Source organism: Lepisosteus oculatus, chromosome 6 (assembly GCF_040954835.1).
Source record: "Lepisosteus oculatus isolate fLepOcu1 chromosome 6, fLepOcu1.hap2, whole genome shotgun sequence".
NCBI lineage: Eukaryota > Metazoa > Chordata > Actinopteri > Semionotiformes > Lepisosteidae > Lepisosteus > Lepisosteus oculatus.
The window spans coordinates 4,933,010-4,960,818 of NC_090701.1; the positions used below are offsets into that span (position 1 = coordinate 4,933,010).

General features: G+C 40.6%; 1 protein-coding gene across 3 annotated transcripts in view; it reads right to left on the reverse strand.

Annotated features, from left to right (window-relative positions):
- Positions 1 to 27,438, reverse strand: part of exoc2 (exocyst complex component 2) — a 107,217-nt gene extending 79,779 nt beyond the window's left edge. For 2 of the 3 annotated variants that reach the window (XM_069190917.1, XM_069190915.1), the window contains exons 1-4: positions 27,365 to 27,438; positions 10,222 to 10,381; positions 7,271 to 7,447; positions 6,216 to 6,342 (exon numbers count right to left, since the gene is read on the reverse strand). In XM_069190917.1, the coding sequence (XP_069047018.1) occupies positions 6,216 to 6,342; positions 7,271 to 7,447; positions 10,222 to 10,339 (422 nt within the window). In that variant the 5' untranslated portion in view covers positions 10,340 to 10,381; positions 27,365 to 27,438. Of the gene's footprint in view, positions 1 to 6,215; positions 6,343 to 7,270; positions 7,448 to 10,221; positions 10,382 to 27,263; positions 27,345 to 27,364 lie in introns of those variants that run through there. The other variant, XM_069190916.1, reaches the window with a different exon arrangement.
- Positions 27,439 to 27,809: the final 371 nt, after the last annotated feature.

Genomic DNA, 27,809 nt, shown 5'->3' on the forward strand with positions numbered 1-27,809 from the left:
GACTTAAGACCGCTTACCAGCATTTCAGTGAACAAATTACAACACAGGGATATGACTAGAATATGTTTGAGTAATTGTTTCTGCAAACAGCTAAGAACAAAATAGTTTTTTTTCTTAACCAGTCTGCCCAGACTTGTAAAATGTAATAAAGCAGATAAACTGCTGTCCAGCATCACAGGGCTCAAGGAGAAGACTGAACCTAGTGGAAATCCTGGATGAAAATAGTGAATGTGTCTGGCATAAGTCAGATGTACTAAACAAAAACTGCTAAGCCAAGTAGTTAATTGCTAAAATGGAACGAGATTATTCAAGGCATAAATATTTTAAAAAATTTTATGAAAAAATCCCCAGTGCAGAACTAAAGCCTAAGATGTTGTTTCACAGACATCAAGACCAATCTAGTACTGTGATTAAATCACTGTTGCAGATTTGAAAAAAAGGCAAAAATCAGAATGCTACTTTTAGGCCAGATTAAATCAAACACTTCGATGTACCAATGAATCACATATTACAAACTGTATTATGTCATATAGCGGGACTGTAATTTGTAGATGGCATGTGGGACAAAGTTTTGGTTTAATCCTGGTGTTTGCCTTAGTGTTTCCCTATTTACTCAATTTTAAAAAATCAATTCTCTAAAGACTGTGTAAATAATATACCAGTTCATGAGAACAGTGTGATAGCTACGTCTCCAGTACTGTCTTTTCTGTGAGTAACATTTGCATTTGAAGAAAGATAGAACAGGAAGATGCCAGGAGACCATCTCATCTACAGCCAAAACAGGAGACCAGGGGAGTTTTTACAAAAGTGCTGTTAACACAGACTTTTTGTGTTTTACAGCATAAACATTTTTCTCCTTTAAAACAGGAAAACATATTGAACTGGTCATGCAGTCCTCCATTTCTACAACACAAGCTGCTGGTCAGTTTTTCACTTCCTTCTACACCAGATGCAACCCTATTTGGTTTCAGCAGGAACACACTATCCCAGCTTTACTTCCACGGAAGACCACACTTATTCAATTGGAGTAATTATTCACTTTAATGGAAAAACTTAACATTTATATCCGGGCCTGATGTGTTCTAGCTACTGCAGCACAAATTAAGTGCTTCTTTCAAATCATCGGCTGTAAAAATGCCTAGAAACATATTACATATGAGCAGATGAGCGAGTAATTACACCAATTAACTGTGAATTTATACTTGAACAAAACAGGATTATGCACACAGCGCAGCAAGAACAGAGCTAGACATTCATGTCTACACACTTCATTGTTCGTTTTAATGAGAAAGTTATGTTTGTTCTTTATTTTAACCTATGAAATTTTCTGAGTGTAGGATAAAGAATGCCAAGATATTTGCACTGAATGCCAAGATCTGAAATGAAAAAGCAGTGTGATGTCATTGCAGCTGGTTAATGATTGCTAAGAGTGATCCGAGACTAAATTGAGTGCGGAGAGCAATTTTAAAGAATCAAAACCATTTAGTTATTGCCATTTATTTACTATGCACGTCAAACAGTTTGTTGGCCTGTGCCAAACCTGTATAAACTTCACAGTGTAAAAAATCAAGATAAAAACAAAAACATTTGGGATGTTCCATGTCTTTGTTATGTGTATCAGTGAAGGTAAAATCTGAAAACAATTTATTTAGTACGGGAAGAAAAAAAACTTTTGAAAATGTGGACCAATACCACGAGAGTAAACTCTGGTTCTAGGGCGGATGCTGTCCTGTTAAGCCAGTGAAGTAACAGAGGATTTCCAAAAAACACTTTGAAAACTTGCATCATTTCGGTATGAAGGCATCACCATGCAATATAAAACCTACCAGAAGAGGGCAGTGCAAGACAAGCTTGTTGCCCTGGCTTCTGCAGCAGTCTGCGTGGGAAGAATTCACCAGTGTGACGGAAGGGTGGCTGCAGACTGCACATTAGAAGCCACCCTGCACTGTTTTTACACGCAGGGTTTCATTTTTTATATACTCAAGCAGTTTTATCCTCGCTAATGACCCGTATGCTTTCTAACCTGGTCCCCAGACTGTCTTCTATCATTTTACTGCCCATCGCAGCGATTCGTGTATTTAGCTTTTCATACTAAAAACGCGGTATGATTTAATAATTGTCATCACTAGTAGACGAATTTCCCTTACTGAAAGATACATGAAAGCTTGATTTTAGCAATGGTCAACGACGGTATTCACCTCAGAAAGACACTGCACACGTTCTCCCTCATCTATCATCGCTGAAGACAGTCGAGGTTACGGTACTCACGGCAAGTTAACTTTAAAATAATAATAAAGTGCAGGGGATTTGACTTCTTGAATTCCTTTAAAATACGAAGAGTAAAAGGCAGTTTCCTAAGCTGAGACTCTCTAGTGAGCTTCAAGATACCAATTATTCCAGTCTTCAACGGAGCACCTACACTAAGGAGTAAAAACAGTTGTTGTTTTTCCTGGAAAGGGTTCAGTATACTACAACAGTACATTTACAGTACAGATTAGACTTTTGTTAACTAATTAATTACTTAAACGTCTGGCATTTATAAGGGAGAAGTTCAGGTAAGGTACTGCTGTTGCATACATTATTAAAATGTACAGTATCAATATGGTAGTAAACTTAATAATTAGATAAATGTTTGCTTTGTCAGAGCTATTAGAGTTAATAACAGGACACTTATGTGAGATTTGATTGTTTATTCTGAACATTTATTGATAGAAGTTTGCATTATAAGTAATTTGAAAAACTACAAAGAATGGGAAACTTTCTGTGAGCAATACCACATTTTAATTATAACATTCAACAAGAATTTGTTCAGTATTTCTTTATGTATTTTATACTAAATCAATTTACAAATAAAAATCAATTTCAAATAATGTATTTACTTAAAACCTTGTTTGCCGACAAGTCAGCCTGCTATCAAAAAGCACACAAAAAAATTATTTACTATTTAGTAAACAAGATAATTAAAATCACATAAGAGTGAAAAAAATCTAACGTTTGTAATTACTGCATATGCTATGCACTAAATATCATTTTTAAAGATTTAAATATTTTAAATTATACAGTAAGTTATATCCCTTTCACGACAATCTGAAATGGACCTGCTATTTTAACATTACAGTTTAATAGCTGTCACAAAAATAATTTTATGATACCTTACAGTAGGAATAGACAAAGTAAATATTTTGAATCCAGATGTTTTAATTACTATTAACCAATTTTAGAAAAAAATACTTGCTGCTTATATGAGATCTCTACAAGCTATTAGCAGATCATTTGGAGATACAGGAAAGACAGAAAAAATGCTAGACTACCCCGCTCTGATGTTACACAGAAGTTATGCTTTTCTTTGTCAGGTTGTTTAGATCCCAGATTTCGCCCACATAAATTTATGTTATACTCTAAAGTTACTGAACACAACCGAATCTGTTTCTTCCCAAGAAAAGGCAATCCAGTAACAGAAACATCCAGCTTATTTTACACTTTAAGTAAAGTATAATGCAGAATTGTTCACTCTCACATTAACAATAAGTTTGGAATATGGTACAAAAGTGCAGTATTTATTTTGAAAGGAAATGCTTGTGTGAAATGTATTTTTAGCATTTAGGAGTTTCAAGATGATTTTTTTGCACTCATAAAGGGGAAGAAAGCTAAATTCATTTTTAAAGGGTTATACGCCTTAAGTTGTTTAAAAGTCTTTATCTTTTCCCTATATCAAAATATAAGCTTTAAAGTGGAGAGAAAATAATCTAAATCTTTTTAGACACCAAAAAGATCTTTAGTCACTTATATTTTAGTCATATGTTATCTCACATAACATCATCTCTCATGCACTTGAATTAAAGATCGAGACTCCCAAGTATTGCAGAACTCAATTTTAGAAATCCTAAAGCAGCCTTTGTGTCCTTTTCTTACAGATGAACACAGAACACTGAGAAGTACTAATGTTACAGGAAAAATCCTGAATATTTTAAGATATAAACTCTGATTTTCAATTCCCTTTCTGAAAGACACAAATTATCTCACTCATTGAAACGATCTGAGAATGTTACAAACATCCCAGAAGGGCTTAAAAGTACATATGCTAACAACTGGTTGTTATTGACCATTTTATTTATAAAATGTATATCAAATTTAGGTGTTCTTTGCAGATTTATGAGAGCTGGGCGGAAATCCACTTCTTTTTACCATATTCTGTGTCAACAGTACAGAAAATTTCCATAAACATCTATGTTGTAATTACGGCTGCTGACTCATCTAATTCTGTGGGTGCTTCGACAGCTTCAGTTAGGCAATTCATCACACAAGAGATGCTGAGGATCCTATTACAAGCACTTTCTCTGGCTTAGTCACTCTATCTCCTGAATCAGTTTCAACTAATTAGTTTCAAAAGCCTGATTAGGCAACCATACACACAGATACATGGGGTGTTTAACACTTCTCATTAACTTCTGATAAAAGTGTTTCCAACGGTGCCTATTTCCTATTAACAGTCTCAAGATTCATTGGCTGGGAACTACAGAGAAAAAAAAAACAACCTTTTTGAGTTAAAACTTCATGTTTAGACTTTGGTACCTGATGATGATCCTTTGGGATTAAATGGCTTCTATCTATCCTACTTGCTTACTCGATTTATAACCTATGTGCTCCTAAATTAGATTTCCCCTGCTTTGCCTGTACGTTAACTGGATAACTAACTAAGCTAACTAAGCTATTAGCACCATTTTTTGCAGGAGATTTAGTTTTACAGCGATTTGTTCCATAAAAACATCATTAATTTCTAGGATCATTTTTTTCCATTTTCACATTTTGTCTTTGGCGTGCCTACGTATAGTCTCTTGAAATGTAAAAGGTATGCTAAAGACTATAAGGTCATGTTCTTCTACACTACTACTACTGATTACTACAGCTGACTATCCTACTACTACACTAGATCACTACACCTCAACTGCACTGATTAATGAAGGTACCAGTTCATGCTCACAAATCTGTCTCCTTGTTCATATCCAATACATATCTCCCCAGATGGTTTGGGGAATCAAAACAGTCTTGCTGTTGGAAACGTTACATGTTGAACTTCAATGATCAAAACAACCTTTTGCAAATTATTTCCCTTTTCCAGGAAATGGAAATCTCACGGACACTGCAATTTAACAGAGTCATAGCTCATATTTCTCATTACTGTTCGATGGACTGCCTAGCAACGTAGCAGACATTTTATCCTTGTTAAAGAAGATACTTCAATTCACACACTGAAGTCTGCTCTCACAAAGCAAGGCTCTTTGATGTCAGCTCACAGTGCCGAGTTCTGTTTTGTGTATTATTCTGTTGTAGTGACAAGCTCTACAAAAGGGCTGCAGATTAGAGTTAAAATAATGTATTAATGTAGTTCAGGTGGGGAGCTGTGTCAGCATGCGTAGGCTGCAAAGGAACAAGTAATAGGTTCATTCTATGCTGAAAAGAGAAGAAAGAAAACGCAACGTTTCGGCCGTGGAGCCTTCTTCAGGTGTGAACATTAATATATTAATGTTATAAATATGGACTGCCAGTGTCAGAATATTGTAAGATTTAAAACTCTGAGCTTGCCTGTCAACTATGCAGAGCCTGAATATGACAAACCATGTCCCAAAGATCACAAAAATAAAATGTAACTAATCACAAAAAGCATATGAAGTAATCAAGGCATGCAATTAATGGAGTCTGCAATCTGGTTTCTAACAAGAGCAGTCCCTACCAAGCTTTGCAATGCATTTTACTAATAATTTACAGCTCCCAATCCGCTCAGTTATTCGTGTGTTTAGTACAGATGATTCACACATCAACACGTGTTTGTGTGCGACTCATGACTACGGAAGAAGCACCAGAACCCTTGAAAAGGGGGAAAGAAAATTTCTCTAGCGCTGTAAATCTGTAACACTGACACATTTCAGAAGACAATGTAATTTACTTGTGTTTACATAGCTAACTGACAGACAAGGCAGTGTGCGCAGAAAAAATGAACCCAATTAATCCTTTGCACATGGGCTTCCTGATCGGCAGTTTCCTTCTCAGGCCGCCTGCGCTGAGAGGGAACCTGGAACAGTGCATCCAGCTCCCTGCCATCCTTTCATTATGTCTCTCTTCTCTAGCTCTTAATTTGCCTTAATCCAAGCCTGCTGGAAACAATCAAGCCCTGGAATGCTGCTGCTCGAGCTCCAGATTCGCTGTGGTTTACCTACTTGTCAATGTCAATTCCGAGGGGGTTGGCTGGCCGCAGGGACAGTGGAGAAATCCCTTTGCTTCGGTCGGTGCGCATGTCGTAGTAATTCATTTCGTCAACCCATACGGCAGACTGGTCCAGGATCCCTGCAAGGCGAAGAGCAGAACTTCGGACATTGCTGTGACGCAGCGAGGGATGTGTCTGCACTGCACAAGCTGGACAAAGCAGCTCGGACCCTTGATCCAACCCAGCCCGAAGGAGGAACAGATAAGGACTGATCTTGTGAATAGCAAATAAATGAATGAAGAATTTTTTTTTTACCAGAATAAAGAAACCTGACCTCCATTTTTTTGTTATTGTAAATTCCGAATCAAATATTATTGTTTTACCTCATGTGTATCCGTTCCAAATTTGTAACATGAATCACCACTATAATCCCAGATTGGCCTGGGAGAACTAAAGGCATATAAATGTATTCATCAACACTTATGCTTGCCAAACCCTTTGCCTTTCTTTCCCCCTCAGTGCAAAGGAAACAAAGGAATTCATCTTTCAGCTGGAGGACAGATGCAGCGTCCAGTGAACACTGGAGGATCCCAGCGAGCCTTGGGACCTGCAGCGCAAACCGATCTCCTCAGCGGCTCCCTGCCACCCAGTATCAGCACAGATCTTGACAGATGTACGTCGATGCCACGTTCAGCGAGTGGCTCAGCCTGTTCTCCAGACAGAGGCCTTCACTAAATCAGATCCTTAAACACCCCAATCCTGTTCATCCTAGCAGTAGAAAAAGAACGTTTTTTTTTCCCACCAGAGGCATACAATCAGACTTTTTTTCTCACTGTTTTTTCACAACTTTATCATCTGAAAAATATAAAGTTGACGGGAATAATTGTGCAACGGAGGGGCTGCTTCAATAGCGCCACGTTTTCAAGAACACCAGTATTGTATTATCTGGTTGCTTCCCACAGTTCTACAGCAGGCAGACGGAAGGGATGAACACAAAACAAGAAACGAGGTTTACTGGAACAGTACGTGGGATCAGAGGATAAGAATGGCTGGACCCATCAGCGTTACCTATTTTCTCGGGCTTGAGGAGCTTGAAGGACACAGTAGAGGTTCCTCTGCCCCCTGACTTGGTGGTCACAATGATCTCTCCCTTGTCATCCTTAGCGGGTCCCACTCGGCAGACTATCTTACTGGCCGACATCCATTCCGCAGTCAACAGACAGTTATGGCCACAGATAGAAAGACCTATAAGAAAGCAAAAAGCAACTTTTATGCTATAAATCATTTCTAAAATATTAAACAAGATAGAAAAAAAATTCACATTGCACACAACAGCAGGATAAGGATGACATGTCTTCTTCCTTGAAAGGATCTCTAATTAGCAGAATTATATCATCACGACTTCAGAAGTGTAACAGATGAAATATTTTTTTGCTGCCCCAAAAAGCAATATGTTCAAAGCGGGTTTCAAAATTATTTTCTGTTTCTGCCTCAGGAAAATTATGTAGTATGGTACCAGCAGGTTTGCCCCTGAAAGTTACACTTTCTTTTGAAAAGCTGAACTTATTCAGCATGAATATTAGAGTATTACCAAAGTAATACAATTGGTAGATCAGCCAACAATCCATGCCAAACCCATTTTTAAAATAATGTTTTTATGGCTTTAAATACACCTTCAGTTACAAGTGCAACAATCTTTTCAATAAGCAAGTTATGTGTCAGAGTTAAAGGAGATTAGGGAACTCTCTCTGAGTAATCAGCAGAAAGATTTTTCATTAATACTTCATGGGCTACAAAAACAGCCCTCTCTAAATAAAACATGGACCTGTGTGAATGGATAGCCCTGTGTGACCCTTCTCCATGGAGTTTTAATGATTCAAGACCAGGGGGTTTTATAAACAGTCATTTAGTATAAATCTGGGAGAAAATTTCTTTGCAAGAAGTCTCTTGAAATTCCCCTGACTGTATATATTAGTAGGTGGTTTGGCAGTGGTGTAACATATGCAACACATAGTGCACACAGTCGGCTTCATTTAACGCCTTTAAAAATCGGGACAAAGCTCAAGGTTGTATATGCTGAACCATGGATTCATCCTGTAAACTGCAAAGGAATGTGGCTGGAGAGGTTAGGGTCCTGGACTAGCCTGCTGTGGGTTCAAGTCTCAGGTGGGACTTGCTGCTGTTGCACCTTGACTAAGGTAATTCACCCAGATCGCTCCAGTTAAATGCACAGCTGTATAAATGGGTACACGTTTAAACCTCTTTGCATAAAAGAGTCAACCAAGTAAATTAAAAATAATGACAGAATTTGCTACTTCACTGATCCTTTTTAACTGAAGCTTAGGAGACAACTGAAGGATTTCAATCTGATGACAGTATCACAAAGAGAAAAATTGCTGTCTGAGCTCAATCAGAAAAAAATATTTGTGGCAAAAATGAAACTGGAGAAATGGTCGCTTGAAGTGCAAATGTTGTTTTTAATAGGCATTCTTTGAAAAACTGTCATTTTTCTATATGAAACCTTACAGAGTGTGAAATCCGTATGCTAGAGAAATTCTCGCAGGCTCATCTTGTGGTACATGTGGGACATCGTAGCCTGAGCAGCCTTAAAGAACAAACCTGCAGTTTTACAGCTCAACAAACTGAAAGTGGTCTGATGAAAGCAGAGTGGCTGTGCAGGATTCACTGCCAGCTGAGCTGTTCCACAGCGTTTATTTTTAAACGCTTTTTTTTTTAACATGCCTCTGAATGTCTCCAGTGTGAACGGTTTTCAGCCTCTCTGCTGTTATTTTTTTCATGTTCTGCAGTGTGTGCCCGGAGTGATGAGGCGACCCTTGTGGGGAGGCTGAAGTGATGAGGGCTTCAACGTCTGCGCCGCAGTAAAGTCATCACAAGTGTGCTGAGCAGCCCCCCTCTGAAGAACAGCTCTTTCAGCGAGCGCCACTGGAAGGCAACTGTTGGGAGAGCTAGCTCCGCACGGGGGAAATCTGATCGGCACTCTTTCGATTTCACCAAAACATGAGAAAGCCACGTTCCCCAAACCCAGAACGTCACATCTACAACTGCAGGGCCACTGGTGTGAAACACTGAAGAAGCGTGAGACCTCACGTCTGTGAGATAGGGACTGCTCATGATCGGAGATGAGCAACAGTACATAGCTACAAAGTTAAGCCATAAAAAACCTGTCTATCTTGGGATTTCCATCTGTTTCTAAAAGGGACTGCCTGTATTTGCAACTTAAAAAAGATAACAAAATACTTTCGAGGCCTGAAGTTGCATACTGCACTCTTTTAAGTTTCAGACAACTGACAAAAAAGTGCAGCATGAATTAAAAATTTTACTGCTAGTTTAAACAAAGCAGTGTGCACAAATTCAACTACTGCGGAAAAAATATAGATGTGGAAAAAACAGGTAAAGCACATATTTGAATAGACAAGCATCATCATGTAGAATGAAATATCAGTTTGTCTGAAACCAATATTATCAAGAAAATAACTCATTTATGTTTGTAAGCAAAACAATAGAAGATTTTACTCTTACAAAAGTGGCAAAAAAAATTAAATATATTTTCTGAAAAAAGCCAGATATTCTCCAGAACTATTTCTGTTGTCAACTTTAAAAAACACATCAATTGAAAAGACTTCACCTTAATGTGTCCTCCATAATTAAAAAAAAATATATGCCGACTAATACTCTTGAGAAATACATAATCTCAAATTGCATTTCCTTCTTTTGAAAAGACATTTGACTTCATGATTATCCAGAACAAATGAATGAAGGAGGAGCAAGGCTGGATGAGAGAGTAGATGCCGCCTCACCAGAATCTGCAGTATATTTTGCCTGGCGCTGATATAAATGGCCGACACTGCTCTGACTTGACTGTGCGCTACCACTGCGTTTTAAAACTGCAGCTTCTCTGACTCAAACAATTTCTTCTGTTCTACAAAAGATGGAAAAACCATCTCGTGTGTAAAAAGCAGCAAACTCTTCGGGCTGCTCAGGGAAGGAGTGTTTCTTACCACAGAGGTCAGCAGGCCCCGTGCCCAAGTTTTCCCCGCGGATCGTGACTTTCGTCCATGAGGTCCCCTCATTCGGCGAGATGCCTGTGACCAGAGGGGGCTGCCGAGCACGAGACATGACAGGCTGTAGCAAACCGGGTCCCCCAGAACTTTCAGCAACCTGTCAACACAACCACAGGCAAAGACAAAGAGCTTTTAGAATGAAAATCGTTGGTCTGGACCCCATGAGTGTGCAACAGACAGGTCCTGAGCCAGTGGGGAAAAAAAAGCATGAGAAGATGATGAAAATGAAGTGGAAAAAGGAATGAACACTGAGAAATAAGCAGAATAAATAAATCTGTTGGGCCTAGTGAGTTGCCTCTGCTGCACACTGTAGCAGTTTCTTCCAAAGGCTTTGGAATGACAGCGTTTACCGTTGTAAAAATAAACAGCCAGGCAGACACAGGCAAACAGAGGAAAATGAAGGCGTATTTTATTATTCACCCTCAAAATAAAGTATGTTCCCATTTTGAAAGCTGTTTATTGAATTGCATCAATTTGTTCAAAGCGAAACGGAAAAGAAAGCTCTTTAAAAAAAAAAATCAAATCAATTTTCACTCAGAATTACTCATGTTTAAGAATGCGCCCCAGCCCCCTTGGCTGCAACAGCTGCAGTAGGAAAGAGCTCCACTACAGAACAATATACAGTATGTTGCATCATTTCAACTGCACTGGCAAAAACAAGCATCAGCACCAGTTATTCTTAGTCTTACAGTATGTTTTTGAGACGCAGAGCATTCCATATTGCCGTGGTCAACACTGCTTAAAGCTAGCATAAAACAGAAAAATAGACACATAAATCTAATATAGAAAAATAGAATCATGTCACAGAAAGTGGAAAGAAATTGTTACACTTGAAACAAATATTCAAAAACACTTTTTTACAGGCTTCTAAAAATAGTGGGATTATAGTCTTATTATTGGCTGTAGGGGAATAATATGTCCCTCACTGAGAGAAAGAACAACATTGTAAATAGACAGAATAACGACAGCACTAACTTTTGCAAATAAATCTGGGCCAGCTTTGACAGAGGTCCAGGAAAGGTGAACACACTGCACATTTTGCAGCGCAATGCAGCCACCTTCAGCTCCTCTACACCAAAACAATACACCTTCTATAAACAAGGGTTTGCATGGAGCAGAATGCGAACAAGTGATCGGAAAATAGACTGGGAAAGCTACATACGAACTCGTGCATAGCCATGACTTCTTTCAAAGTCTTAAAACGAACAACATAAAATGTGCTCGCAAACTGAACATAAAATGGAGTGGCATCGGATTATCCAATTCATTCTGGGACTGCAGGCATGATCAGAGCAAGCTTTGCAATAATTTACAGGAGTTACTCTCACGGTTATGTGCTAAACAAAACTTGATGGCACGGAGTGTGAATGTGGTTGAGCTCCGTAGAGAATTACACCACTCTAAAACGCAGTATTAGGTGCTAAATTATTTTTATTGACGACCATACAGGCTTTAAAAATGTTTAAAAACATGGTACTGTAGGTCCCAAGAGCAATTACATGCATAGTTAGCCAGTAAGCACCGCAGTCATTTCTTTTAGTCTTTAGGCTGTACTTCTGCAGCACATTCAAAAAGAAAAGCTACCTGGTGCCAAACTGAAAATACTTCCTCAAATTAGGCTTAATGAGATGAGAGTATTTTCATCTGCATAAAATAAAACACTGGCAAACTATTGCTGATATATATCTTTTTTTTTACAAAATGGATGAAAGCATCTTAATAAAGTGAATGCAAATAACTTTCCTGTGAAAGCATTCACATTCGATATAAAAAAATATGGAATTTAACACTACGCGTGTATTTATTCTAGACTTTGTCGCTTACAGGCTATATAAAATGTTATGTATTATTTTTGTGACTTTTCATGTTATTGATACTGGCTGAGACAATTTGTATTTGAATTCTTTAACTGTAAGGTTGACACTTCAAAGAACTCTGCGGCAGAGCTCACTCAGAGAGCAGCTGAGATTCGATTTTACATCACGCTCTGGGATGAAGCACAGCCTTAGAATAAGCTTCTGGTCAGCATCATGATTTGTCACCAGCTCCACGTATTACAATCTGTCCTGCAAGGGCTGTCCAAAGCACTTGCTGAAAGTTGAAGGAGGAGGCAAAGTTCCTGTTCGCACAGGAGTGCTTGATTCGCTTTCAAAGGCCACAAGACGGCAAACCTGAAAGGTGGTGTTGAACCTCAAGGCCTGAACTCGAAAGCACAGAGCACTGTCAATGTACAGACTGGAAAGTCCTGCATACTGTACCTTACGTCACCTCCCAGCAGGTTTTATTTCCCACGCAAGAAAACCAGCTGCCTCCCGTTGGCGTTATGTCGTGGATATATCTTGGTAGGTATGTGACATTAATGAACAGGCTCAATGTAATTAGAATGAATCCAACTTTATTAAAACGCACTCTTTTCTTCCCCCTCAAGTGTCTCACTCAAACAATTTCTGTTCCTGATTTAAAAAAAAAATCCTCCTCTTTTACTCAGCACAGTGCAAATTTGATAACTTATAATTTGCCTCAGTGCAGCAACTGGCAGAAGCTAGGGCTGGCGGCCAAAAAGGACTTTTTAAATCTGAAATACATTTTGACAAAAATGCAACAGCAAAGTACCACTGAACTTGTAATGTTTACTGGGAAGGTGCTATTCTTTTGTCATTTAAAGCGAATCCCGGCATTTAACACTGCTAAATTCCCCCAGTATCCATTCGCATGACCCTCAAGATCCACTTGAGCTCAGCGCTGCCCCGTCGGCCCAGGCCCTCATGACCTGAACGCTACTTCCTCGCAGGGCCCAGCGCTGGATAATAGTCCTTGGGCAGGGTTCCTGCGTCCACGCAAGGCCCAGAGAGTAAAGTAAACAGAGTCGGTCTTTCTCACCCACCCCGTGAGCAGCCTCTCGACCGGCCTGGAGACCACACACCCAGACCACACAGCACCAGCTGAAGTCTCTCTCGCACGCAACGGCTCCAAGCTGTCACTCTGCCCGGGCCCGGGGGGGCCGCAGACTGAGCAGAGGGCGGGGAGGAGGGGGGGTCTCAGTCTCCTGCTGAGAAAACATACCGGTCGCGGCCTTGTGCCGTAATGAGCGGCGACTCGCCCTGTAGCAAGAAAGGGCCGACCAAGGGGCAACCACCATGCTCGTTTAACGGCAATTAACCACCCGTCCTTCGCCACGTCAAGACCCCCTGCTCATGTGGCAACAGAAGAAGAGAGAGACTGAGCGCCGCTCCAGAGGGGAAGGGCCCTGAGCTTATACAGCGGCAGATCTATCCGAAGCCATGTTTCAATGAAACCGCTACGGCATGCGTTAAATGGCTCTGGAAGGTGTTAGTTCGGACTGAAGTGAGAGATTCCTGAGGACGTGTATGCACACTGCACAACACCGCTGACAGCACGCAGTGGAAGGAGCTGAACGTGTGCAACGTTCACCGTGAAGGCTTTCAGGGCCAAGCGCTGCGAAAAAGCCTATAAAAGCGAACTCACAGTAAAAAGCAATTACCCTTACGAGATTCTGTGGCATCCATATGTGTGCTGCATCTTTGTGTCGGCGCGCAGAGGAGTATCTTGAAATATGATGCATTTCAGAGGAGTGCAAAGCTGCTGAGCTCTAAACTTAGTTTCAGTAACTTCCTCTCTGGATTTTTTTTTTAATCAACACTTTAATGTATCAGAGTGAAGCGTTCTACATGCATGGTTCCAATTAAGTTAGAAGGATGGCGATAAGTAAGATTATTTACAGATGATTTACTGTTTTATTAGCAGTGTTTCAAAAGCTGCACTTTACAGCTATAACTTAGGCTTGATGAAGGGCTACTAACATGACAGCAGTGCTTCACAGGTTACCCAAACACTCTTAAGGTGCAAAAGCATAGCTGGGAAGCTGCTGACACCTGGAGTACTAGTACAGCTGCAGCAATCGTCCTCTGGCAACAAGCCACTATCACAAGAAAGGAGTCACACTTTCTCTTCACAACTGATTTTGTTGTTTATTGCATAACACTTACTTCACTTGGATCAAAGGCAGTTGTCAGGGCCTGTTTTTTCATCTTTATCTCTACTTATAAATTAGTGATTACCCCTCAGAAACTGATTTAAAAAAAGCCCTGTCCTTTCGCTCATGTCTCAGTGCGAGTCCCCAAGGTTGTGGAATGATCGCCCAGCATACTGGATCTAGTAAGTTAGTCTAAATCATGTCTTAAACTTACTTCTGTGCGCTTTTAATTCAGGATTCACATGCTTATTGTGCTTCTGCCGTTGTACTGTAAAGCACTTAGAGGCGTGATGCGTTTGCTTGGCTGTAGCTGTTTTTTGACTCCCACGAACAGTATTTACAGAACTAAAGAAAATATCCAATCCTCGTATTTTCCCTCTATCTTTGAAAGTGAAAATAAGAAAATCACAAACTGCTGTGCTATCTAATAATCGTATGTTCTGAAAGGCGAGAAAACTTAATTCTACATGAACCTGCGTGCTTTCGCACACGTCGAAGGAACTGCTCGAAAATCAGAAAGATGGCAGCACCTGCTCCTGAAAGATCTCTTGAAAGAGTCTCGCTCTTCCTCTCATTGTTCCTCCATTATGTATGCCTCAAGCATCCACTACTACTGCGCACAGCTCAGATAAAACAGCGTTTCCCCACATTTTAAATTCTGGCCGAACTTCACCACGTAATACTTTACTGCAGTAGAAGACACTGACAGAATTAAAAGTTTCGTTTCTGAGCTTTAGAGGGCAGCAGACAACACTATGAACGGCCGTACAAAATCATCCTTCAGAATCCCAGACATCACTCCTCTCCCAGGCTTCCTGCTCCATTCCTCACAGCACTGCACTGGCAGCACTAGTTATTACAAAATGCGCAATCTACTTCCTTACCTACAATGCACCTTGAGTTTTAGCAAAAACCTTGAAAGCTGACCGTATCAGCCAGTGAGGATATTTTAAAATCTGGCTTTTATTTTCCTACAATTTTTCCCATCGGGTGTGCCCGTTTCAAACTATTTTTATTATGCCCGCAGAGTGAATGGGGACTCATACTGAAACATGCTCAGTTTTACGCAGGATAAACCTTTCAGTATCCCCTTCAAATGTTACAGCCATGTGGCCTTGGCAGCTGTATCTCACACACCAGCTTGTGCACTGTAGCAGACTCGGTAGCCAGAGTCCCACACACTGCAGTGGTTTTTAAGAGCCGGGGGATGCTGGTGCTGAATAAAAGTCCCAATTGCCGGAGTCATTTGTCTGGGATAGTCCTTCGTCTTCCTTCTTTCTCTTGGTCCCCATCCAGACACCTGGGGATCCCACAACAAGCTCAGTTCTCACATTTCCCGGTTTTGCCTGGACAGCTGAAGGCAAAGACATGTTTTAAAATAGAACAGACTCCGGCAATCTCCTATTCCTTTACCCCTGTTTTTGAACGGCACCGACAAGTTCAATTTCAATTCGTTCTGTGGAGGGTAGCTAGCTGCACAGCTTTTTGTACAAATAAACACCTGCAAAAAGCTCAACAATTAACAAATTAAAAAACACAGAAAAACAAAACATTATGTTTAAGGCTGAAAACTATCAAAACGTTTATAAGAGCAATTTGGGGATGAAATTAAACCACAAATATATGAATATAAAAATAGAATAATTTTGAATTACTTTGAGGCACTGAAGCTCTGCGGAACAGTAATGCACACAATTTATTTTTATGTACTGTTCTGCTTTTAAAAGAAACAGGGGACGGTCTACATTCTGCAAGTGATTAGTACAGTATTAACGAATCAGGAGCAGGAGGGGTTCTTGAAACAAACCTCCAGTTTTGTGGTCCACAAAATTACTGGGTAGCAGTAATGATTGTTAACACAGCTGTAACATTTAATGATTTACTGTCTCAACTAACACTAATAAATAGTCTCAGCAACAAATTATTTGCAACAATTTACTAGTTTTGTTCGCTAAGTATAAGTTTATGAGGAAAAGACACAATAACAGATGTTTCCTCGGAAGTATACGCCAGACGTACATGACTGAACATGAACAACCGATCCTGCAACATAAGTTTTATTTCAAAATAATGGTTTACACTGAGAAAAACAGAAATCACCCACAATAACATACGCTGCTGCAATACAGGAACCAAAATCTTTCAGAGTTTTGTAAACCAAGAGCAACCAGAGAGTGAGTGACTTTATCTCTCTGTTTCTCTCAACTATTCTACAATACACGTAATTCTTTCCTGTTCAGTAGTAGTAAACAATTTTAGGTACTTATTTGCACTATTGAGTCCCTTTTTAATGTTCAAGAAGGTTTAATAAAAGATGTTATTACAGAAAAGGTCAAATGTAGCACCTAAAGTTTCCATTTTTGCCATTAAAATCCCCCTTCTCCTGAGACATTTCCAACTCTTATTTGCCCTTCGAATTGAATATTATAGCTATTCTGAAGTCTTCAACCTTTAAAAACAAACAGAAAACAAGCTGTTTATTTCATCAACAAACTACAAGCTGTCAACGTTTTCAACCTTTGAAAATGACAAAATCGGTGACTAAACAGGGCTGAACTATAACAAGCATCTTAGTAGATTCAATGGTATTTGACCACTCCACTTTTGTGCAGTTTCTTTTTTGTTTTACTTCTCTGTTTTGTACACCAGCTGTTAAGTCAAAGTGGTCTTTTTCCCCACAGGCAAAAGCTACAGAGCCTTTTCAGTGCCGCTTGGTAAACCCCCATTTCTAGCGAGTGGCAGGCCTCCCTTTGCAAGCACGAACGCTGTTTTCCCAAGCGCAAGGGTCTGACTCCAGCTCAACTGCATATGAAAGCCCAGTTTGGCACAGTTTCCGCACCCCATTTCTACCACCCATGGAGAAGTGAAACATAAGCGCAATCCAACACAATGTGTTTTGATTATGCATCCTGGACAAACAGGCGTTGAGCACTGAGCGGAGACGAAGGCAGTGGAGACCCCCGAGTACACATTCCACAATAAATGCAACATTCCAGCTTTGTAACATTTTCAGCACAAGCAGTACTGTTGATTACAGTTCACATATCAGACCACCAAAAATAATCACTTCCATTGAGAAGCTCTAGGCAGCTGACAAAAAAGCTATACCCTCTGTAACGTGTGAGTGTATTTAAACCATCTGTATTAAGTAGATGTTTTCTTAAATAACCAAAGCATAGCCTATATTTCTCTAAACAAGAACGACAATTAAAGTGCGATTAATATACATTATGCAGAGTATCACTTTAGCTTAGGTATCATATCAATTTTCAGCATCTGAAACAACAGAAAGTGCAACTGAAATACTGCTTTTCAAGAGACCTGAACAGGCTGTGCACAATTAAAAAAAACATCATAGCTGCCAGTTTTAAAATGCATATATTTGACCCCTAACTCAGACAGAGCATGCTAATCTGGAGTTTGAGATTAGACACAGCGCATTCTTCATATCTGACTAGATTTACACGGTACAAGACATGACATGGCAGAAGCTGGCCTGAAGGACACCAAAATACGGCACGACTGGGAACACAGGTGCCCACCACATTACTCATTTTTTTCTTCCTTCCGTGTAAACGTCTAGAACCAGATTTCAAATTTAGTCCATAGTCAGGGTCAAGCTGCACCATCGAAAAAACACCATAAAGCACAGCTTTGAACTCCAGCATCTTCCTGTTAGTTTTATTCTGAAGACTGCCCATTACGTACTGCAGTCCTCTTTATTTCAAAGACTCAGACAGGCACGGCAATCCCTCTCTGACTGAAGTGCTGCTCTGGAAACTGGTGGCCCAGGGCTGTCAAGGGGACACTCTTGCCAGAGCTATGAGCAACGGTGGGATCTGGGTTTGTTTATAAAAGCAGCGCAAGGGCAGACAGAAACTGCTCGCTGTGTAAACTGCTTTCTGTTCATTACTGCTCTCAGGATAAACTCCACAGGGAAGGCACTCTCTCTGAGCAATGGTGAGAAATATCGCACAGGACATACACTTCTCGGAAGAAATGAGCCAGAATATTTCAAACAATCTGTTTCATTTGCTCTTGACCTTGGTCACAAGACTGTCCCTTGGGTGGCCAAACTGCCGCCTGCCAGCACCGCCAAAATGAGCAGAAAATTTGATGAAAGCTTTGAAGGATTTATTTAGGACTGTTAAGGGTGGGACTAAGAGAAAAATCCATATAGCCAAGTTATAGGATAATTAATCTCCTGCTTCCTGGGCTTGCTTCACTGCTTTGCTGCTTATCTAAACTAAAACCTTTCTGAGCATCGAGACCATATCCCTGGCAGTGTGCTACAGCTAGGGCATCATGAGCCCTTTTGTTTTCAGTTTAACTAGGAATAAATTCCTGGGAACAAGACAAAAACATGTGGCACAGTGTAAAACTTGGCTTCATAAAAAATGAAACAGTAAAACACAATATGATCTTATACAAATATACTATAGGCCTACATTAACAGGCTCTCATGAGTAATTAGGCTAAACACTCACTAACGTCTATACAGTACACTATCAAATTAGAACAGCTTATAGAACATCAGTTCAACTTGGGCTTGGTGGTGACAAAAAAGTTACAGGAAGTTCAAAATCTCTTTCACTGAGCTGTTTCTCTTGTGAAGAGTACATTTGGCTCTGTAGCTCCTTTGCTATTTTATCCCTTTTATGGTGAATGGATTTCAGATTTGCAGTTCTCCAATCACTGGCTAATAGTCTTCTTTTAAATAAATATTCTGCTGAAACGATTCCAGTTTGTCCATGTAATATTCACTGTGTTGAGAGCAAGTGGAAAAACGCAGTCTGTTCCAGGTGAGTTCCTCGAGCTCTCAGAGCACGCATTTCGACCTCTGTAGCGACGCAACCGTTCATTACTGAGCTCCCTTTCCTCTCTAGTTACTTCATTAAGCGAGCACCTGTGTTAAACACTCGTCCAACGCATTGTTAAATTCTTTGCCCAAAGCAATGACATCACTATTTCCACAGCCGTTTGCTCTGCCCTTACTGCTACAGTACCAGAAGAAAACCCAGACCTTTTGTTTTGGTTTAGGCCTCCACAGCAGCACTGTTATCTCCTGTATCGCAGCCTCTCTAATTCGACATGTGCCTGATTCTGACCACACACTTTGCGTTTCTTCAAACATCTTCTCTTGCCTTCCCTATGAAGTACTTACCCTTAAATTATGTCTTTGTATATATTTCTGTAGAAATCAGCACTATGATCATGAGCACATATCATTCACTCTGTTTTCTCCAGTGATTTGGACCAATTGCTACCTGGCAAGACATGCTGCGTTTTGATGCTCAGAGCCGTGGAAATTGAGACAACAGGGGAACAAGTGGGTTTCAGCAATTAGCCCCCCCCATGCTAATTCAATCAACAATAGATTTATGAGGCAGCTTGAACACCCAAAGCACAGCATGGAAAATTGCACAGAACCACATTACATTCTAAACTCCTCAATATAAGCTATGAGGTTGGAAAACAAAGAAAAGTAAAAGGGAATTATTTTCTTTTCCACGCAAATGCAACATTTTCAGTGAAATATCTCAATAACAGAAGAAATGAATAACAACTAGTAAACACCCTAGGCCGACTTATTAAGGTGGGTCCACTGCCCAAAGTGGCTGATGTTCAAGTTTATACAGTGAACCACAAAGAAAGTAACATTGATTTTGTTTTTCAAGTAAAGTTTTTAAAGAAGCAAGAAGCAGAAATGGGACAGGTTCGAGTTCCAGTTTAACCTCAAGCAAGGAGACACTTTCCCTGCACACGGAGGAGAGACGATGAGCCATTTTAAAAGGCAATCGTCTCAATGCACTTGCTTGAGTCGATCTGGTTTTGACCTGCTGCATCACAGCGGGCGGCTCTTTCCTGGGGCAAAATGATGTTGCCTTCAAACACTGCGTATGAAATAGCCTTGAACAACACGTCTGTGCACAAACAGAGGTAAAAAGAACCAGGGCCATGATTTTTCTATCTTCTGCAGCACTGCAGATAAAATGCAAATGAGTCCTTTGGGCGTCACAATCTGGTCAACAGAGTAAGCTAATATTTTTCACGCTACAGCCAAAAGGGGCAACTATTTCTGCAAAGCGAGAACAATTTGTACAGCAGTGCATGCAACAAGTGCCTCAGAAGTTTACAACTTCTGAACAGCTGTAAAGCGGGCCCTGTCTTTGGCGTTTAGTAATTACAGGGCAGTGCCATTATTTCTTGGAGCACTACAGGTACAGACTCAGTTAGGAACACTTAGATCGACAGGTTCTGCGTGCATCTGAACAGTGGAAAACAGGAGCCAGACCTCCCGCAGGCTGACAGCGCTGCATCAGATGCCGTGAGGCACATCTGAGCCCCTCTTCCTACCCCCCGGTCCGAAATGCTGCACTGCTGAGAAAGTACCACGAAAATATAACCCGCGCCATTCCACGAAAATAAATAAGCAAGGCCACCCAAATTTCCAATTAGCGCTGGTGTACAAGGCAGGAAATGGCTGGCGATCCGTCAAGAGGCTGCCGAGGCTGGGAGGAGGATACGGAAGGGACAGGACGGCTTCGAGCACCAACACAGGCTCAGCATGAAGATGGCTCCCCTCCAATGAAAACGCCATTCTAATAGGTTAACGCTAATATCCTTAAGATACACCACCTCACTGTTACACTCTGGAATTCAGATCTGCCAGAAAAGCATGAAATCTCTCCGTTTTACACATCCCCTACGTGCAATAACATCAGCCGGATCAAGTCTTCTTAAACTTCTTATAGCTTAATCTATTCAAACACTGGAAAGCCCTAACTGCGCAAATTCCCCCCCTTCACCTGAAACAGCACTGGGCTGCAGTGCTCCTGCCTGAGCAAGCACTCAGGACACTGTGCCTCAGGCAGGCCTTCAGCTAAAAAGAAAAGTTGCCCTGTTTTAGAATTAGTTTATCTGTGAGACATAAAGCAATTAAGACAGTTTATGTGCCTTCTGGTTTATCAAGGATTTTGTTATGAGTAGGTGTATCAGAAGAAAAGTGCAAGGATATGAATATGGATACAACACAGCTATTCTTCTAAAATGATCATGCAACAGTACATCATGCAATTCATGTTTGTGCACAGATCCTGTTGACCAAGAAGATAAAACTGCTAGGCATTAAGGAATCGCACACCAGTCAGATTTCGGCAAGCCCTTCCTTGAATGAGAGGAAGAAAGAATATAATCGGACAACCCCAACTACTTCCTTTTCTTCAACACTGCAAAAAGCCTTTTCACACCGTACGCTCAGACATACACTGCCCAACACTACAGGTCACTGCAACGCAGGTACGTCTGAAAACATAACAAAAATATCAGGCACACATTGGAAACAGAATTTCGACGCCAACAGCTGAAGTCGAAGAACTGCTGTTAATTAAAGGAAAGCAATAAGGATAATCTGATGTAACATATATTCTGGGAACCCTGCATTGTGTGTGTTCTCTTGGATAATGCAAACACTTTGCGCCGAATTTTTAATTCCCCATCTTAAGGTTTTTTTTTTTGTTGTTGTTTTAGTCCCAGTTGGAAAAGGAACCGAGGGGTAGAAATGGGTCAAGTTCAATCCTGCTAAAGCAGGACGAGTTACACTTCAGCGGGCCACGCCTGGAATCTGCACTCTGGCCACATGAGCCCCAGTACGTCTAGGGGACGGCTCAGAAGGCAACGCGTCAGCTTGTTTTCATTTAGCGCGGCCCGAGTCAGGGAGATAGCGCCGCATGGCTCTCAGCCCACAGGGTCACTTTCAGGGTAAACCCTGTTGTTTGGGACCTTCAGATTAGAATCGCTAAAATGTTACCCGCACGATAAAGACAATCTGCTGCATAAAACAATAGTTAAAGAAACACACAGAACGAGCAGTCTCCCACAGACACCTACTGTCAAGGTGCTTTCACTCATGAAGAGGAAGAGGTATTAATAAATAGCCTACAAAATCTGACTATTACTATCCTGTGTGATTTCTAATGATACACAAGAAATGTCCTATTTTTACACATTCACAACTACAGAAATCCTGAACACCCTACAAGAAGCTTAATATATACACCCCCTATAAAGCACCCAAGAAAGCAAACATTTCCATTCACTATACCACTTAGAATATAGGCAAACAGTAAGCAAAGGAAGGACTGCAAACCTGTTGCGCAGAGCAGAGAGGGGAAGGATTTCGCTCTGTATGCGAATGAAGCCAATAGTCTTCATCTGTTTGGACTGTATCTGGCATAACAGCACAAACAAAAAGTGAAAAGGCACACTGTGCAAATCTGAACGAGCTGACAAAGATGCACAGGGATGTGTAGGACCTTTTTCCTGGGATTGCCGATTTGAGTTTTGATTGATCCCAGAAATGACATATGCTTAAATAAATGTAAAGAAATAACAAGACTCATTATGCAGTACAGTCACATTATACTGCCTTTCTTTACAAAACAAAATCAGTGCGCACCACAAAGATTTTGCAATGATTTCCAAGTCCTATCGCAGACTTGCACATGCATCACCAATTTTTGCAATTAATATTTAATTATCCATTACGGCATGCAGGGAGAGCAAGAGATTTTTATTAGGTTGTCAGCGAGTTCCAAACTCGGCCGTGCACTTTGAACTCCGAATTCACGTTTTTATACACACCATTAAATATTCACAACATCAGCCAAACAAGCAGTCATTTCTTTCCAAGTAGCTCAACACTTTCTCCACTCCTGCAGGCTACACCCACATCAAAAATATTAATGAAAGCGGCCTTTTCGTTTTCATATTGGCATTATTTAATAGCTAAGAGGTATGTGTCACATGTGCCAAACTGTCCTATCCAAACACACTACTTGGTTTGGGGAAAAACTACTTTAGAAACTAATTCATCAAAGTTACTTGTGTAAGGAATGACTTTTTCCAATGGTTTTTAAAAGGTAATGGATTACTTTACATAGTAACAATATGCCAACTATATAGATCACTGGAACTGAAGTTTTTTTTCCCCACACTACTTTTTTTTAAAAAGGTAACTCCTGATGTAAGCAATCTGCAAGGGTAATGTATTTGTTAAAGTAACTTTCTCTAACACAGCTATGACAAAGGGGAGTAGCTACACGTTGTCAGCTACAGCTCTGATGTTTTATTTACATTACTGCGCCTCTAGAGAGCTCGTGGTGTCAGTTAAAAATGTTCTGCAATAATTAACAAATGACATCATCAACAAACTGTAATACGTGAATTTCATTGTATCGAATCATTATTGTTATTGGATTTAACATAAACTGAGGTTATAGACTAACGTTCTGCTGCGCACTGCTTTACTAAAATATATACTAAGCAGATACAATGCAACGCAAACGTTATTTTGATTGCAACTGTTTTATTTTCTTTGCATGTGTTATCTGCAAATAAACAGCCACTGTTCTGTAAAAAGGGCTAGTCAGTCAGACCCCTTTTTCATTTACATGGTGGAAGAGTCCTTATTTCCAATGTGTCAGGCACCAGACCATAATATGGATCTGCCTGTGTACACGTTCTGCAGTTCTGAATCTCTCATTCTGTGATAAACAAGTCAATTTATGCCTTCAACCTTATAAAAAAAATAGGAACTGTGAATGATTTTTGTAATTTGCCGATTACTCAGCTATATGCAGGAGAGGCTCCTCTCCCTGTCACCTCTGTAAGCCTGCGGGCCCCTGATAACTTAAGAAAGATGTTATATTACCAGAGCTGAGTTTTGCAATAAAAAACAAGCTCTCTTGTTTGACAACAGCCAAGCTCTCTTGCTCCTCAGCTGCCCTAACTCGTCATCATTCCTGACGTCACTTCCTCAATAAAAAAACTCTACATACCGCACGGTGGGTGAGCCCTTTTTTACCTTGCATCCCTTTTCCCTCCTTCACTCTGAAAGGGAGTCCCAGCCTCCTCATCCTAAGGCCTGGGGCTGATTCTTAGCCAAGTGAGTTAAGCCCAATCCCACCATGACCAAGCACTCAATATATGGTTTCACTGCATTTAATTCTTGAGAGCTGGCATTCCCAGTCCAAGCAGGCTGGTGACATCACTTGTGCTCAAAACAGAGACATCTCTGCCCAACCTGAGCTCTGATCTGGCTGATCCACGCCGATTCATTCTTTATTTTCTACAGGAACGGCTCTGCCCTTCTGTGATGAATGATATGGGCATTTACAGGAGGAATGGGGGAAATTAACAGTTGTACAGTAAAGTAGAGCTTCTGAGGTCTGGAGGCTACAAAACCATATGCTGTAAACCAAACACGACTGATTAATTAAGCCAGCCATGATTAAATAATTGCGTCTCCCATCTGAATAAGAAACATGCCAACATCATCAATCAAAAGCACAAATTCAGACACCCTGATCTTGCAGAAAAGTATTACAATATTAACAACAAACCTGGCTAGTGTGAAGTCTAAACGGAAAATGAGAGCACTCTATAATCCTATACTGATAAATTGCCTAAAGAGAGCCTTACTACAATCATAAATATTAGGATGCCTTGCCATGTGATTTGTTTATGGAGGATGGCTGGACCACCAAAGTCACCGCACTGCTTTGCCAACATGCAGCTGAACCCTTTCACATGTGGAAAAGACTGCAGCATTGCCAGTACCTTACTGTTCCCATGCACATATGGGTCCACTTGGATACATATCTTTAAATCTCCTTCTCTCTATTTTTCTCAGTCTATTAAAGCATTGGCGCTCCTGCACAAAACATTGAGAAAAACAAAAATGCAGAGGGTGCAGGATCACAATCCCTTTTCTTGCTGTATGATCAAAGCACAAAAAACAGCCATACAATGTAATAAGAATAGGCCAAATAGACTGGAAATGCTTTTGAACTGCACTGGGAAAACTTGTATATTTCTGGCTTCTGTTAATGCATGGTTGTTTTTGTTGTGGATGAGCTTCTGGCATCTCTCCTGTTTTTTTTTTCTTTTCATTCTTTGGAGATGAAACTTGATTTTCCTTTCAGCCACATGACCATCCTAAGCAATGCACTTAAACTGATGACTGATCACAGGAATCTAGCACTTTCTGCAGATGCAAATGCATTTTGGATTCAGCATAAATAATACACCTGATTTAGCAGGGCAATATGGATTGTTACACTTAAATGTGATGGTCAGTCCAAGGGACCTACAGTATGAGCATGACATCATTTAAGACAGCAGTACAGTTTGGTACAGTGCACTGACACACTAATGATTCCTTCTGTAGTGACAAAACAAGCCGGCATGCCTGACTGCCGCTGTGTCTAGAAGTGGGTATGAATGTCTCCAGATGTACCTATGAATGCTGTGCTAAGGCTGAACATTAATTTCCATCATGAGACAAAACACTTTACTACTCTATCACCTCTGCTAATCCCAGTTTCGATTTTTTAAGACAGCTAAGTGAAAGTGCAAGACTCCCCCTGGGCAGGTGGAAGGATAGCCACTGCAAATTAACACCTCCTAAAGGCAATGCAGGCAACTGCTAGCGTAGCTTGGCTGACTAAGGCAGGCAGACTGAGGCGATCCGCTCAAGGACAGTGTCCACGTCTGACTTTCACTGGACAGGGTCATACTGCCAGAGGCCTGTCAGTGCGCATTTCAGCACACTGCGTGCTCTAAACTGCAATAACTTCCTTGAGAAAAGGTAGGCACCCATACCTGTTCGAGTGTTCTAGCAATCACTGACAAATGCTCCGGCCTTTAAACACACGTGCATGATCGAGCGTTGGATCAGGCTTATCTGGCCCAGTGGAGGTTACTGCTTCTCAGTGACTGATCGTGCAGTAAATATACAGAAAGAATGCCAAGCTTTTCTGCCACCCTTTCTGAACAGTATGTCTGCTTTGTGTTATTTCACCACTGCTTATGAGCTATTTATTTTAAGAGGAATTATTAGAGGTACTGTCAAATTATACAAATATATAGACCTAACCTTTGTGATTCTACAGGCATGCCACATTTCAGCAGCTGGAATGCATTTTTTAAAACGCATTTACTGTACACTTTTTATTGCATAGTTTTCCTTGCTTATAGAGCCCACTTTATAGTATCACATCGAGTCAAGTATGATATCAGTAAAAGTTTTGAGCTGTACGCAGGACTGGTTTAATTATATTGCTTCACTGCTGCGTTTTTATCAAAATTAAAACACAAGAAAGCTTGCAAAAGAGAGGAGGTCATTTGGCCCACCTATGCCAATTGGAGAGTTAGGAGTACTTTACTAAATTAAACACAGGAATGTGAGTTTGCTCTTTAAATACTCCTCAAACTCCACACCTTAATAATTCTGCAAACATCTGTGCACACATGCATGCTTACACACATATAAAGAGCCTAACCATACGCAATAACATTCTGGATATAAACTTGGCACACTACTGTTCACAAGCTCCGTTTTCATTGAAACATACCGTACAATTGTGATTTTAACCCCCGATACATCATGCTTTGCTACACTTAAACAGAAAAAACAAAGTAACAAAGTAAACAAGTAGATATAGTACACGTTTAGATACTATATATTCTATTGCGTGTTCAGTTTCAAAACTGGTGTGGGTCCGAATCGACCGGTGTCATCATCCAACAGCTGTCAAAACGGGTGACTAATACAGTCAAATGCGCCAGGGAAGCCCACTCCAACAACAACTATCTTTACGCAGCGATAAAAACGCAAATGCATGTATCACAGTTTAAACAGGATTTCTTTTGTGGTGATCGCTAGCATGACACACCGCAAATGCTACATTTAATCTGGGCGGATATCTTTCTCTTCTCTCGGGATTACTGCAAACTATGGCGTGAGCTTGCAAATCGCATAATTTCATATGTCACTGCGAACTGGATAATTCAGAATTCACGTTCAATACACGTTAAAATGAGAAAGATGAAGAGTGACGGACTAAATAATGTACAAACACTAAGCGCTGAAACGCTTCCCGATCCCTTTCTGACCGAAAACTAGCAGGCAGATATACCACACCTGTAAAGTGAAGGACCGTTATGGACACACTTATTTAGACGACTGAAATTGAGACTCGAGATAAACAAAAACAAATAATAACACCTTAATAATAAACTTACAGTGCTCAGCCGCAGGAAGAGCGAAGTTGACCTCTATGTGACATCAACTTCCAGGTCACCAGTTCCTGTTTTGCTGATGTACATCACATCCGGACGCTGGGGGGAGGGGCTTGGTCTGAGGTGGCAGCAGGGTTGTGGAAGATGGGAGGCAGTCTGGAGATAGGCTTGGTTGCAGAAGCTTTTGCAGATTATAAAATGGGCTTGTGTGTTTTTCTCCCCTTATTTAGACTGTCCTCCCCGAAATTTAAATGCACAGGCTTAGTACCCGCTCGATCTGTAACTTCGTTAGTTTTGGTTGGGTGCGACAACCGGTATGTTCTGTGTTACAGCTGAAACGAATTGAACTTCAAGGCTATGGTTGAGCTGCATAGTGTGTCTGTCCGGTACGTTGTTCCTTTTGCGCTGTGGATATCTCATAATATCACCGGCACGCAACTGTCTTGGG